This window comes from Triplophysa dalaica, chromosome 25 (assembly GCF_015846415.1).
Source record: "Triplophysa dalaica isolate WHDGS20190420 chromosome 25, ASM1584641v1, whole genome shotgun sequence".
NCBI classification, from domain to species: domain Eukaryota; kingdom Metazoa; phylum Chordata; class Actinopteri; order Cypriniformes; family Nemacheilidae; genus Triplophysa; species Triplophysa dalaica.
Window position 1 is genome coordinate 6,672,303 of NC_079566.1, and position 14,682 is coordinate 6,686,984.

At 38.5% G+C, this 14,682-nt stretch overlaps 1 protein-coding gene across 1 annotated transcript in view; it reads right to left on the reverse strand.

Moving 5' to 3' along the window:
• The window catches only part of trioa (trio Rho guanine nucleotide exchange factor a), a 77,638-nt gene that overhangs the window by 35,756 nt on the left and 27,200 nt on the right, over positions 1-14,682 (reverse strand). Inside the window, 3 exon segments of the mRNA XM_056740832.1 lie at positions 3,182-3,374; positions 6,346-6,460; positions 9,383-9,457. Of these exon segments, the coding sequence (XP_056596810.1) occupies positions 3,182-3,374; positions 6,346-6,460; positions 9,383-9,457 (383 nt within the window).

Consider the following 14,682-nt stretch of genomic DNA (forward strand, 5'->3'; position numbering starts at 1 on the left):
AGATGCTTTTCAAGAGAACAACAGCAAGGTATTCTTTCAACAGATGAACTGACGGGAAAACAAATGTGAGCGGGTGGGCTTTAGCCGTGAGAGAACGGCAAAGAGCGGAGGTGTGCATCTCTTTTGTAAAGTCAAGGTAAGCGCAGCCCATCGCTATTCATCATTTCAAGACCAGCTGGCACACAGGGATCTATGGTTTTTCACAAGCACACATCAGGACGAGGATTCTGCCCATTAGTCCATTAACAGCAACAAAAACAATAAGAGTAATGGAGCTCCTTTTTTGCCTTGTGCACATACTTTGTTGTTCAGTGATTATGAGAAATATGGCATGTCGTAAGCGGTGGGCGAGATGAGAGCTTGCAGCCGTTCCCATGACGAATTCTTTGACCCTGCCCACCAGAAACATTTCATCATGTGTTGAGTTAAACACGTGTTTGGACTTACACGGACCACCAGATGGTAGGGAGTGCTGATACTCCTACAGAAAATCACTCAAAATACCACATATATTGTGAGCAAAACTGTATAACGGTGCTAAGTGGGCTGATGATGACCTGTGGTTGGTCAGTGTACTGTATCAAAAGTCAAGACTTAAGGGAAATCCTCAATTCCTGCACTGGGGGATACTAAATTATTCCAGACTTGTGTGTTTAAAAAAATAAATTAACATGACATAGACAATGTTTGGTAATCAAAACTAATGGTGCATTCATATCATGTCGATATTTCTGTGATTATGAGTTTTAGACTAATCATCAGAAGAATCATTCATGTGATTTACATTTCAGCTTTAATTGGAAGAATAACATTTCAATTTCACTCAAAATGTTGTCATCATTAACTCACCCTCTATTAATTTCAAACCTGTATGACTTTGTTTCTTTTGCAGAACACAAAAGAAGATATTTTGAAGAAAGCTGGTAACAAAACAGTGCCGGCACCCATTCGCTTCTACTGTATGGACGCAACACCAATGCAAGTAAATGCCAGTTAACGTTTAATGTCTTCTTTCGAAATATCTTCTTTTGTGTTCCTCAGAAGAAAGTCATACAGGTTTGACCGCACAAGAGGGTCAATTATGAGTCAATTATAACAGAATTTTCATCTTTGGGTCAACTATCCTGATAAGTTAAAAACCAAGCAAAAAAGATGATTGGTCATGCAATTCGTGATATGTTCAGTTTGAAATGTCCCTTTTAATGTGATCCAATGTAACTTGAGTAAAGAGATTAATTAATATAGTTTTTGTATAATTAATTCATAATTATTTTGCTGTGATCAACAAAAAAGCTGCACATGGATACTTTTGGCGTTAAAAGCGTTGCCATAGAAACAAGTTGCTATATCCTACGTCAGAAGATAAGAGCTCGGCGTATCGGTTTATCTACAGTACTATCAACATAACATGAACACAGCACGTTTAAGAATATATTTTTGGTTTACAAAGTTTCTATTCATTTCTATTAATCTATACTAAAGAGTATTTCTTCAGGCTAACAATGACTAGTATTTCATTCAGGATATGTAGTTTAAATTTTAATGCTGTAACATGAGCAATAATATTGATCCATGGGCACTCGCTCACTCACTCTTACACACACACACACACACACACACACAAACAACAGCTTCCCCTAAAATAAAAACAAGCGCAGAAAACAACAGCAGCAGCAGGCGCAGCAGCTGATCAGGAGGCACCTTCACAGCTCTATTACTGAAAATGAAGTTACACAAACACCTCGTGCATGACAGCGCAATCTATAACTAAGAGAAATGCGGAAAAATATGGCAAAAGCATTTCTGCTGCATCCGCATTTACAACCACACAGTCAATCCTCTCTCCCTTCTTCCAACACACAGAACATCCACACCCACATACTCTCACATGAGCGGAGTTGTCTTCATACACTCACACAAACGCAGATCTGATGTCGCTGACAAACCCACCGCTGATTAATTAATACGATTAAAAAAACATTTAGGAAACAACCAACTGAAATGTTATCAACAAAACTCATTATGTGTAAGTTGGGTAGCACTGGTAGAAGTGCATTGTCCATTTCATTTGGCCGTGAGATCTGTAACGGCAACAAATCAGCACTTAAGAAGATTAATAACTGCATAGAATTCATTAATCAGCATATAAAAATGAACTACTGCGGAAGAGTGTGTACAGTGTGTACAGTAGTACAGAATATGATGCAGTGCAGAAGGATCAGCCATTGGTGATGAGAACAGGCACAAGCAATTGGGGTTAGATCAAATATTTAAAATATATTGATACTGAGAGCAAAATAAAATTACGTATTGGAATTATTTTATCGTTTAATTTTTATTTGCATTATGGTTTCTATATATGTCTCATAACTGGGGCGTGTTAAAATGCCTAAAACAACGTCTTAACAGAGTGAGTAAATATTTGTGTGAACTATCACTTTAAAGCATTTTGTTATTTCAAACCTGTACGACTTTCTTCCTTCTGCAAAACACAAAAGAAGATATTTTGAAGAATGTTGGTAACCAAACAACGGTGTTACCCATTTACTTCTTTTGTATAGATACAAAATCAGTGCAAGTCAATGGGTCCCACCGTGGTTCGTTTCGCAACATTCTGCAAAATATCTTCTGTTTTGTTTTGCGGAAGTCAAGCAGGTTTGAAATGACAAGAGGGAATTTATGATAAATGATGACAGAATTTCCTTTTTTGGATTAACTATCCCTTTAATAGCATTTTAAAAAAAGGTGCCAGAGTTGGTCTCATTTCTGTTCAGTTTTAATAAAGCCATCAAAAATTCTGATCCAACTGTTTATTTCATCATTCAAATATGTTTATTAAATTCTGGATATTGCATTATTTCACGTACCAAAAAATTTAGGGTGCAAACTAATATATTGCAGTTCATCACCATTCTGCCTAAAAATAAAAAAAATATTTCATGTAGTAAATTAAAATTTTGCATTAAACATTTTAAATATGCTAGTCAACAGTGCTATTGGCTCCAAATGACGCTCCTGCAAATTCTGCAAACATAAATATTAGGATGCATGCTGAATATCACCCAGCCCTGAATATGATGCAGTGGTGGAGGGTGAGCCCCTTACGATGACAATATCCACAAACAGCTTCACACGCTTCAACACAACCACCTACAAACAGAACATCAAAACATATCCCTACCTCAAACTCAAACTTGGAGCTGCCAAAGTTGGTCCTCTGTTTTTGCCAGAAGTTGTCTGGTTTGATGATGAGGGCGACGTGGATGCAGCTGGGAAACGATTCCTGTAGGATCTTCAGCAGAGGCTTGATGGAATCCCACTTGGAGCCACGCATGTCCACGATGACCGTGAAGCCATGTTTGCACACGTCCTCGCTGGGGAGAAAGAGAAAGAACAAAATATGAGCTTTTTAATCTTCTTTGCATTATGTAATCTACGGTGCATCCCTCCCAGCTGAACGGCACCACTAGAAACCAACACAACCGTTCTGGAAGAATACAACTGTGCATCTACGCAATGAAGAAAAAATGATTATGGTGAAAAGATCAATGCAAATATGACGAACGTGCCAGACAGAACAAACGCCAAAACATAGAGCTTACCCACAAAGCACAGCTGCAAAACACTGAGCATCATCAAGTGTGGACGAGACTTTCAAAGCATTGAATCACTTTCTCAAAGCAGCAAATCACTGCAGTTTGCACTGAATCTCTCTCAAGCTGCTGTTTCAAACATCTGTCTGTCCAATTTTGCCAAAGCATACCGAACGACGCGCCTGGATGGACGAGCTGTGCATCTCCACGCAGACGAACACACAGCCTGTCTGACTGCGACACTGTTCTGTTCTCCACCTCTCTCTCTCTCCCCCCACCCTCTCTTGGCTCGCTCACCCTCCCACTTTTCTGCACACTTGCCTGCTCACTATCTCTAAAGATGCATGCCCTCTCTCTCTCTTTCTTGATCAAGATACATATCTCTATCATCTTTGTGTATGTTTTCTTTTTTGGAGGATGTGTCTATAGAGGATTGATCTTGTTCTCTCTCTCAGTGTGGGTGCAGGGGACAGAGTTTTGAGTGAGGGTGAGGATGATGATAAGGAGGAAGAGCTCTTGGCAGAGGCTTGATCATGCCCACGCTGCCTTCCCACCAACCTCGTTTCTTGTTTCGCTCATATTTAAATTTCTGCTGCTCTTCCTCGTCCTCAAATAAAATGAAAACGCCAGTGTGAGAGAATTCAATGCCGTGTTACTAGATAGGAAACGTGTAGTATGAAAAATGGCATAGTGCAGTTGAATTTGTACAAGGATAGATTGCTGGGGATGTTTAGTATGGATAAAAGCATCTGCTAAATGAATAATGTGTGGGAAAAAAAGATGGGAATTGTATGGAATTTAACAGAGTTATTGTCACAGCTTGTCTCAGATTTTTTTCTGTTCTGAGCTTCCAGGTCTGGATTCATTCAAAAGCAAAAATCATTTACATGCAACCATGAAAGTCTAATACGATAAAAAGATGGCTAGCACTTTATTTACAGTCCTGTTCTACATGTACATACTATGTACGTGCTTTCAAATAGTGTAACTACTAGACTTCTGCCGGTATTCAATAAAACAGTTATCGTGATAATTGATTTATGCAATAATGTTACCGTGGGCAATGCAAAATCCTGTGAATAATTCTAGATAATGTAATTTCTCTGAAATTACAGAACCTCAATTCTCCCAATGAATCAAAGTTCAGAATATTATAATCCTTGGCGAACAAGTGTACCTATAATGAGAAGAATATATATTTTGTAAGCATGTTCATATCTGTATTAAAGCAATCAATAAATGAAAAGCTATATTGCACCAGTTGCATATTGTCCCTGTCCTTTCGAAACCTCAGATATCCAAATTCACTGTTTTTCAGGAAATGGAAAGATACTGTACTTTTTAAATTATTAACTGCTGCATTGTCAAAATTGACAAGCACATATAATACTTTTTATTGGTTAGATATTTGCAAAACCCAGTGACAAACACAAAGGGTGCCTTTTAACCTGTATGTGCACTGGAAGCTTCTGTCACTAAGACAATTTCCTTGTGTCCAAGCACACTTGGCAATAAAGCTCTTTCTGATTCTTCTGATTCTGATAACAAAGTCCGTTTACAGAAGTCGTGCCCCCCGTCAGCTTGTGTTTAACAAGAATTCTCTATAAGTGCACTGTTAATGCACATACTGTGAAATAAAGTGCACCCAAAAGATGTTGTTTTCTAATTACAGTCTTTGCACAATTTTAAAGCACCCATCTGAAACTGAAAAATTTGGAAACTGTTTAATATTCTGCTGTGAAAACAGTGCAGTACCACAGCATTGCAGAAATAAACTCAAGTATTTTAAATGGTGGTGTTTCATCCATTGCAGACATTCTTCAACAATTATAATCATCAGTTTCCTCTCAATTCCCAACCCTACAGACTCCATTGTTATATGGTTTTAAAGCAGCCAGCTGTGCTGTTCTCTGCTCTACAGTATTTTCTGAAGAACTAGAGGATAAGAACACTACAAACATCACTGTGTGTTTTCTGCAGCTGCACTGTACCAGAGGTACCGTCCTCATACTCCAGCTAATGGACCCCGAACACAGCGCAAACAAATGTGTTTAGAGTGCACGACCGCTCGGCACAGCGGTTTACACGGGAACTTAACTGGAGACCCGACCTGGCCTCTCCACGCCTCATTCATTTTTTATAAGTACAACAAAACTTAAAGGTAAGGACCAGTATCAGTGGTATGCAGGTTAATTATAGATCAATGAGGAGAAGCGAGCATCATGTAGTGAGCTGCAGGATAGTGAGCATATGTATAAGTTATATGTTAATGATACAATTAAATCAAGCATTTATTTGTAAATTAAAATTAGATAAATGTCTTGAAGCTGATGCTATGTCGACCTTGTTTCCAGCATAAACTGTGAAAAGATGCTTTGGCGATATATAAAATAATAACACAAAAACTCAAATCTGTAGTTAAGTATCTATTGAAATTTGCTTTAAGGCACATATAAATCCTGCCTACATTTGCATTTCTTTACAAAGCTAAACTTTTAATTAAAAAAGGATTGTTGGACCCAAGTGAAAGAAAATCAGCCAAGCATGCATGAAACTCTTCAATTCTGCTTAAAAAACATCCCAGGTGGCACCTCATAAAAACGGAAAGCCCAGAATTTGAAAAGCTGTAATCTAGGCAACTTTGAAAAAAACAAAAACATCAAATACTTGTGATTTGTTGAGTAGAGAGTGAGAGAGGGGTGGGGACTGGTGGATGGGGTTAGATCAGGTTAAATGTTAAGCAAGCAAGCACCTAGGGATGCCGGCGAGGTAGGCGATGAGTCTGCGCAGATCCTCGTGCCGTATTCGGTCATGGTTGGTTCGTGATGGGAAAGTTAAAACCGGACCACCGCGCTTGTCCCTGCCCCCTGTAGAAAGAACAGAATAAAAATAATTATTATATGACATATGCTCATACGTTCGCTCATCTTACCCACACTTTTACACGTGTGCAAACACACCAATAGACAAAATGTCTAAACTATTCTCCACAAACCTAATGCAGTTATCACCATAAACCCTGGTGGAGAAAGGCCAAAATTTTTTAGATATCTAATAAAATGCATATCTTGAATGTGCTGCAAGTTGCTTTGGATAAAATGATTGTAAATGTATATTAAAGGCGGAGTAGGCAATCGTGTCCAGAATCCTTTTTTTGCCATGCTGGTTGGAAGTCTCTTAACATCCAGATAGCAAGCAATAAGTAAAGTGATACATTGCTATTTTTAGAATTACAGTATATTTTCTGTGAAAGGTGTAGGACCAAATAATGCTGCACCAATCATTGCCCTCGGTCCGATCTTAAACTGCCACGACTAAAAAAGTCTAATCAGCAAAGAGTTGAAAGCAGAATTCTATTCGCACATGAATCCATGTCCCTTATGGTCGGTTCGCCCGGGTTTCCCACAAAGTCTGTTCGCGATTTTGTTCCAGAGGTTTTAACAGGAGATGGGTGTGAAATATGGGAAAATCCTGGACATAACTGGAGTGTTGACAGGTATGATTATAATCGATGTTGCTTTTCCACTCTGGGAGCAACTACGGGAGTCGAGGGTTTAAAAGATGATGCCATGGTAACTGGCAGGTAGGTAAAAAAAATTATTCGATTTTGATGTGTTGTGTTTATTTTTCTTATATAGTTTGTGGACCTTAATGTATTACATCGTTCCTAGTACAGGAACTATGCTGCATCTTATCCCGTTTTAAAACTGTTGTTTATGTTCGCGGTTTTCTCTATTGTAGTAACGCTATTTACTTTGTACTGTAACATGTTCTCACTTGTGAATGAGACATGATTAAATTGGAATCGATCCAAGAGCTTCTGGTTTGTGCGCCTTCATGTGTTTTGGAGGAGGCGTGGCTCTGGACGGGGATTCGCATGGAGGGTGGGATCATGATTTCAGTGCTAGCAGGCTACAGTTAGCATCTTACCAAATCATCTATTCCGCCTTTAACTGCAATTCGCTTTATCATGCCCCCCCTGTATCTACAAGACTAAAGTCTGTAGTCTAAAGTCTATATTGAGTCACAAACAGCCATTAGGAAACAAACACTGAAGATATTACACATTAGACAACACAGTCGCACAATGTGTACATTTATATACTTGGAAGACGCTTTTATCCAAAGCAACTTAAAGTAGATTTGAGATATACCTTTTAAAACAGAAATATTAATCCTTATACTTAAACCCATGAAGCTTGTACTGCAAGCACCATGCCCAACTTGTTATGCGATCTTAGGAACACTTGACTGAATGCTGTCATTTCTAGAATACCACCCTCAAAGAAATTTCCAATGAAAGTTTAGTTAAGCCATACACTAAAATATATTGAATCGCTCCGTAGATGCTTTTTGTGAGTAACTGTGAGATAATAGAGACTCATATTATGTATTATTTGTTTTCAAAACCAGCCCTTCAAATCTGAATGACTCAGCTCCTGTCACTTTTCAAGTGGTGAGACAAATAAGCTTTTTACTGTATGCCTCGGAAAAATGTTCAGTTCATAAGTGCTGAGAAAAATGTCTCGACTTCACTTATATTAAGAGCTGAAGACTGCAGTAATGTACAACATAATTCTTCATTCAGATGAGCGGACTCGCTTTACCTTGAGAAATATATATCCGTGTGTGTGTGTTTGTAATTTCTGTATAGAAGCAGTTGAAAAACGAAGGAATAGATGGGGATAGAATAACACAATAACCGTCACAAGCCAGATTCAAACTGTGTATTCACTAAGACACAAATGAACGGGTCAAGATTGCTTCTGATCACAACCAAATCAATGATATAGCATATAGCCCTCAACCAAACTTATCCAATAGGCCTTAAAGAAACAACAAATCAATGGGTTTCTTGCCAATGAGCTTCCTCTTCTGACTTTTCTACAGTTTCTACAGGTTGTGCAAAATAGCTCGTCTTAAGCACAACAAACCCAGCCCACGTCTGGAATATCCATGAGGATTTTCTCCAGCGAATGTGCTGAATCTCACTAATGGAGTGCGTATGTAATGGGATAATCCATCTTATCCTCCGGCTTTAAGGAGAAATACAGTATATAAATAAAATGACACAGTCATGCAGAATCGCTGAGCAGGAACACTCCATGCTTCACAGGTTTGTTTTAATATTTTAATCGCATTCGCACTCCTATTAATTGTGCTTGTTATTGTATCATGGGACATGGGTATGGCGGTTACTCATCCCAATATAGACGAGGTCTGTCTTTCTGATTCATTTCAGAGAACGTCTGTTAGTCCTTGAGCAGGAGTGAAAAGCTAAGCTTTTGGGCTTTTAGAGGCCTGTAAGGATGACGCACTAACTTAAATCTAATGGGAGGTTACAAAAACAATCAGTAAAAAGCTATTTTAGGGGCAACGTTGTTGATTTTAAAAAGTAAATTGACTGGAAAGAAGTATTTCTTTGTATTCATTCAGCATTTTCTGAATAAACAAAGACAATCATGCTCCTCTACCTGCTGTTCTTTACTGCAAGTACTAAAGGATGCTTATTCTTGCCATTTATTATGCTGCAGTCCTGAACAGCCATTTAATCATCCCATTAATTCTCACTCATGTGCTTGACAACAGCACACAAGGGGACCATGAATTTCATAACGCAGGTAATGAGCCTCTTGCCGTACCTTTGCTGAGTAATGTTCATGTCTTTTAATGTTTGTATAAAAGGGCCGAAATGCACATCTTTCAAAGTGTTTTTTTTCAAGAGCATCTTGAGTGGCCTGTGATAAAATATGGTACCCAACAAGCCCACTGCAGCCCTGACAACACACCTGATAAGAAGGCCACTTTTTCCTTTAGAATGGGCAAAACTTCCATCGCTTTCATCTCTTCATTTCGACGAAATCCTGAAAAACAAAGAAAAAGAGGGGAATAGATGTTAAAAGACATGCAAGAATATCACAGAAGAGTAGCAGGTAACCTATAATCGTATAGAGATTAACATATAAACAGATTGAGCTGTAGTGCACATGTGGACAAAGTGCATTCTTTCTAGAGATGCACCGATACTAAATTCTCCACCCATATCGATAGCGGATTTTAAAGTGATATCTACAGATGGTGATTCTGAAGATTAAATGAACATTTCTTAATGGATTTATTCATATAATGACAACTAATACTGAACATCGAACTGGTGATGTTTCTTAACATTTTCTTTACACAGAGTATAAACATTTGGTAGTGTGAAAATTTGCTTATGTCGAACGATGCTGATTGTTGTCCGATATATCGGTGCATCTCTCATTTCAATTCCTTTATCTTTGATACTTAAACTATAAAAGTGGAAAAAACACAAATAACTCTAATAAACAAATTAAAAACAAATTAACCACATCATTTCAAACCATTCTTTCTTGCATTTAACGTAATCTAGCAAAATGTGAAATCCGATGTTTGAATGAAAACGAGTGAAACTAAACAGTGCAAAGTATATGCAGGGAATCTGCTATAAACAAAATAACGGCAGTTTGCAACACCATAACATTCATGCTAGAACCTTTATCGATTTACTGCCGCCGTCTTCACGTTTATATTTCTGTGATATTGCTGCAAAAAGTATAGTTTGTATATCCACGACTCAGTTTCTTGTTGTTGGCGTGTGCACATATCGCCTCTAGGGTTGGACCTCTTTCAACCGTTTGCATGAGATCAGCAGCAACCTGGAAGAACCACCACTTCTGTTCAAGCATTTGTTTTTATGATTCACGGGTTTGATGAGGTTATGCACTGGTTAGTCATAACCAGCAGGCCGTGCATCTGTCAGAGCACCTAAAGTCACAACTACAAAGATTTATATAGTCTATATAACATTCTACAAACTCAAGGTTTCTTGCATCAGTTTCAGTGACGGTAAGGGCTGGATGACTTTGGTATGGCACAGAGCTACGGCTTTCACAACTGAGGCATAATGGACATGGATGGCTAAGTTCAGACATGCCATCTAATTTCACTCCTACCGTCCTTCTATCCCAGTGCTGCTAATTGAGCATGAAATACAGTTGGAGATTGAGCCCAATCCCTCCTACACACACAGCTAAGAGAGAGAGATGATGTCATTTATATATTTCCCTGTGAAGTCCTCCCTGTGGTGTCTCAGCGCCTCTCGCTGTTCAAACGGACACCTCTTCTTCCATCGCTTGAATTCCCTCTCTCTCTCTCTCTCTCTCTCTCTTCTCTCTCTTTTTCCATACATCTCAATATAAAGCTTGATTTTCCCATCACTGCTACAGTGTCAAGTGATCTAATGGAAGCATGGGACATTTTGACTATTTACTTTCAAGGAACAGCTGTCAAAATACTTTTATTCATCTAACACAACTATTTTTTACAGCGGAAAGTCAAAGCTACTCTGTCCATATAATGAAAGTTAATGGTGATCATGCCTGTCAAAGCAATATTTAAAATGAATGACGTGCATTTCAGCCTCTTTCCCCGCTGAAAGATGTCAAACATCTTTGAATTTAGCACACAAGCTATAGAGGCTACTAATAGGATAATTTTATTGCACTTAAACTGATAAAGAGATAGGTAATAGGTAAATATAAAAGAAGGTCAGAATCACTTAATTTCAGTGTGGTTTTCTGAACCCTGCAGAACGGCATGAGAAGATCAGGTTGAGTACATTTGTTAAGAAGAAAGACTGCATTCTCCCATTAAAGCGAGAGTGATGCAGTCGTATAGAAAGGCAAATGAGGTTCCTATTCTTGCAGCTGTATGATGTAATGGTGCAGCTCAAGAGAAGAGTAATCGCCCATTCACAACAAGGACAATAAAAATATCTATAGAGTGTAAAAGTTGTTAATTTTAAGTTTTATTTTACAATCTTCGAGTAAATGTAACGTTATCTTCCAGATGTGTGGACTGGACGCCAATATAGTTATTGTCATAGTTGCTGTGAACAGGCCTTAAAGGGATAGGTCTTAAAAAAACGAAATTCTGTCATCATTTACTCAAGTTGTTTCGAATTTTGTTGTTTTGCTTAACACTCAGAAAGATATTTGGAAGAATGTTTGTAACCAAACAGTTCTGGGGCACCACTGACTTCAATAGTCCAGAAAAAAAAACGAACGTTTTGGTTCCCACATTCTTCTAAATATCTTCTTTTGGGTTAAACAAAGAATTTTATACAGTTTCGGAACAATTTGAGGATGACTGAAACTAATCCTTTTAGGCATATTTATTAACAGCCCAAAAGTTGTGATCACACGGTTCATAGAAATTACTTAATGTAGTATTGAGCATGACATGTCATTTATATTTTAAAATTTTATGTTTCATGATGAATTCACTTCTAGATGAAACCCTCAATGAATCTTGCATTTAAAAATAAATGGTTATTAATGTTAAGGACATCCACAAATCTCCCAATTGGAACTTCTGATATAGCTTTATTCCCAAAAAATGCCTCATACAACGAAACACGCTTCACACAAGCTAATCATTCTGGGTGTAAATTGGGCTGTCTTCAAGGCTAATCATGTCATTTTATCACATGAACGTTTTACTTATTCACTCATCCACTCATTTTGTCACCAAAGTCAGAAGTCAACATAATAACCCCCATCTCACATCAGAAGCATCTCTCACCCGAAAGGACCGCTTGCAGCATTATCGCCCACAAAAATTAATCTCATTTTACAGCCGTGTCGCTGTCCTTAAAGCCTTGACTGTAGGGTAACAGGATACTTTACAAACTTTTAAAATCCATCATTTCAACCACCAAGCCACAGTAACACAACAAACCACTTCACAAATAGAGACATAACAATTTGGAAAAATCTGTCATTCTAGTCCCCGAGTTCAGAATGTGGTTGGGAATTCACAGTCTGTGGGAAAAAAAGAATCTGGAGGAAAAAGAATATTGAATGATTGTTTTTTGCTGTGAGGAAAAATAGGGTTTACGGGTAACGTTCTGTGGTGACAGGAAGTTGAAAAGGTTAGAATTTAAAGTCAATTGATCAAATCTGAACAACTGGAAGGAGGAAGAATTTGATGCATATACACATTGGTAGGCTCCTCCAAGCTTAATCAGACAAATATTGATGGGACAGTTCACCCTAAAATGAAAATTCTGTGATAATTTACTTACCCTCTTGTCATTTCAAAACTGTGTGATGTTCTTTCTTCAGCAGAACACAAAAGAAGATATTTTAAAGAATGTTGGTAACAGGAACAATTGCGGTAACCTTTGACTGGCATTGTTGTTCAGTGAATGTGATATTCTTCAAAATATATTCTTTTGTGTTCTGCACAAGAAAAAATGTTCGAAATGACAAGAGTGAATGTAAATGTGAGTAAAAGATGAAAGCATTTTCAGGTTTGGGTGAACTCTCCCTTTAAAGTTATAAAAATCTAAAAAAACGCACACATTCTTTTACACACATATTGGTGCAACAGAGCACTTCTTTTTTGGCAGATAGATGGCAGCAGAGCAGCCAGACTGATCAGCCCGGAATTAATGAAAAGAGAAAGTGAGAGAGAGCGAGAGTGAGAGAGAGTGAGAGTGAGAGAGAGTGAGAGAGAGTGAGGGCGTGAGTGAGTGAGAGAGAGTGAGAGAGAGAGAGTGAGAGAGAGAGAGGGGGAGAGAGAGAGAGAGAGAGAGCGAGAGAGAGAGAGAGAGAGAGAGAGAGAGACAGAGAGTTAAAAACATTTAAACCTGAAAAATCTAAATGATAACCATTCAACCTTAAAGTGAACAAAAATATAGTAAACAATAAATAAAAATTTGCCATGTGATGAGAGAAAGCATTTACAATTGATCAAAAACACCTCCTACATTTCCATTCCCCCAGTTATACAGTTATACCACACCGTCAGCCGGACTGAAGAGCATGTGGGGTCATAGGTCAAGGGTTCAATGAGTGTGTGCCTGTGTGTAGCAGCCACTAATCAAATCCCTCATACCGCTGACCACATTATTACACGCATTAATGAACCTACAGTCCTCACAGCGGTCTCACAAAACTAATGAGTCCATTCTTTCCTTTATTTCCGAATCAGGCCCCGGTGCTGCTGACTGAACGGGTGACAAATGAATCTTCATCACTGCTGCGGCTGGTATTGACTACTGCATGCTAGCCGGGGAAAATGCACCATATGCTTATTTCTAGAGAATTGACCAGTAATATTTATCAGCAGTTTTTTGATAAATTTAAAATCATCTGCATATCAGCTACAGTGTTAAAAGGCTGATCAAACAAAGCAATGTTTCTTAATGTTTTAACTGTGTAAATACATTGAATTGTATGAAGGCTGTTGCATAATTTTACTTTGAGGTAAAATAATTGATGTACTTGATCATCTATTAGTTCTTCTGTCTAAATAAGTATAAGTACAGAGCATTCGGAAAGTATTCACGGCACTTCACCTATTCCACATTTTGTTATGTTGCAGCCTTATTCCAAAATGAATTCATTATTTTCTACAAAATTCTACAAACAATACCCCATAATGACAAAATGAGAGAGGTTTGTTTGAAATCTTTGCAAATTTATTAAAAATAAAAAAGCACATGTACATAAGTATTCACTGCCTTTGCCATGACACCCAAAATTGAGCTCAGGTGCATCCTGTTTCCACTGATCTTCCTTGAGATGTTTCTACAGCTTGATTGGAGTCCACCTGTGGTAAATTCAGTTTATTGGACATGATTTGGAAAGGCACACGCCTGTCTACATAAGGTCCCACAGTTAACAGTGCATGTCAGAGCACAAACCAAGACATGAAGTCCAAGGAGTCTGTAGACCTAAGAGACAGGATTGTATCGAGGCACAGATCTGGGGAAGGGTACAGAAAAATTTCGGCAGCATTGGAGGTCCCAATGAGCACAGTGGCCTCCATCGTCCGTAAATGGACGTTTGGAACCACCAGGACTCTTCCTAGAGCTGGCGGCCAAGCCAAACTGAGCGATCGGGGGAGAAGGGCCTTAGTCAGGGAGGTGACCAAGAACCCGATGGTCACTCTGACAGAGCTCCAGCATGTCTTTGTGGAGAGAGGAGAACCTTCCAGAAGAAAAACCATCTCTGCAGCACTCCACCAATCAGGCCTGTATGGCAGAGTGGCCAGAAGG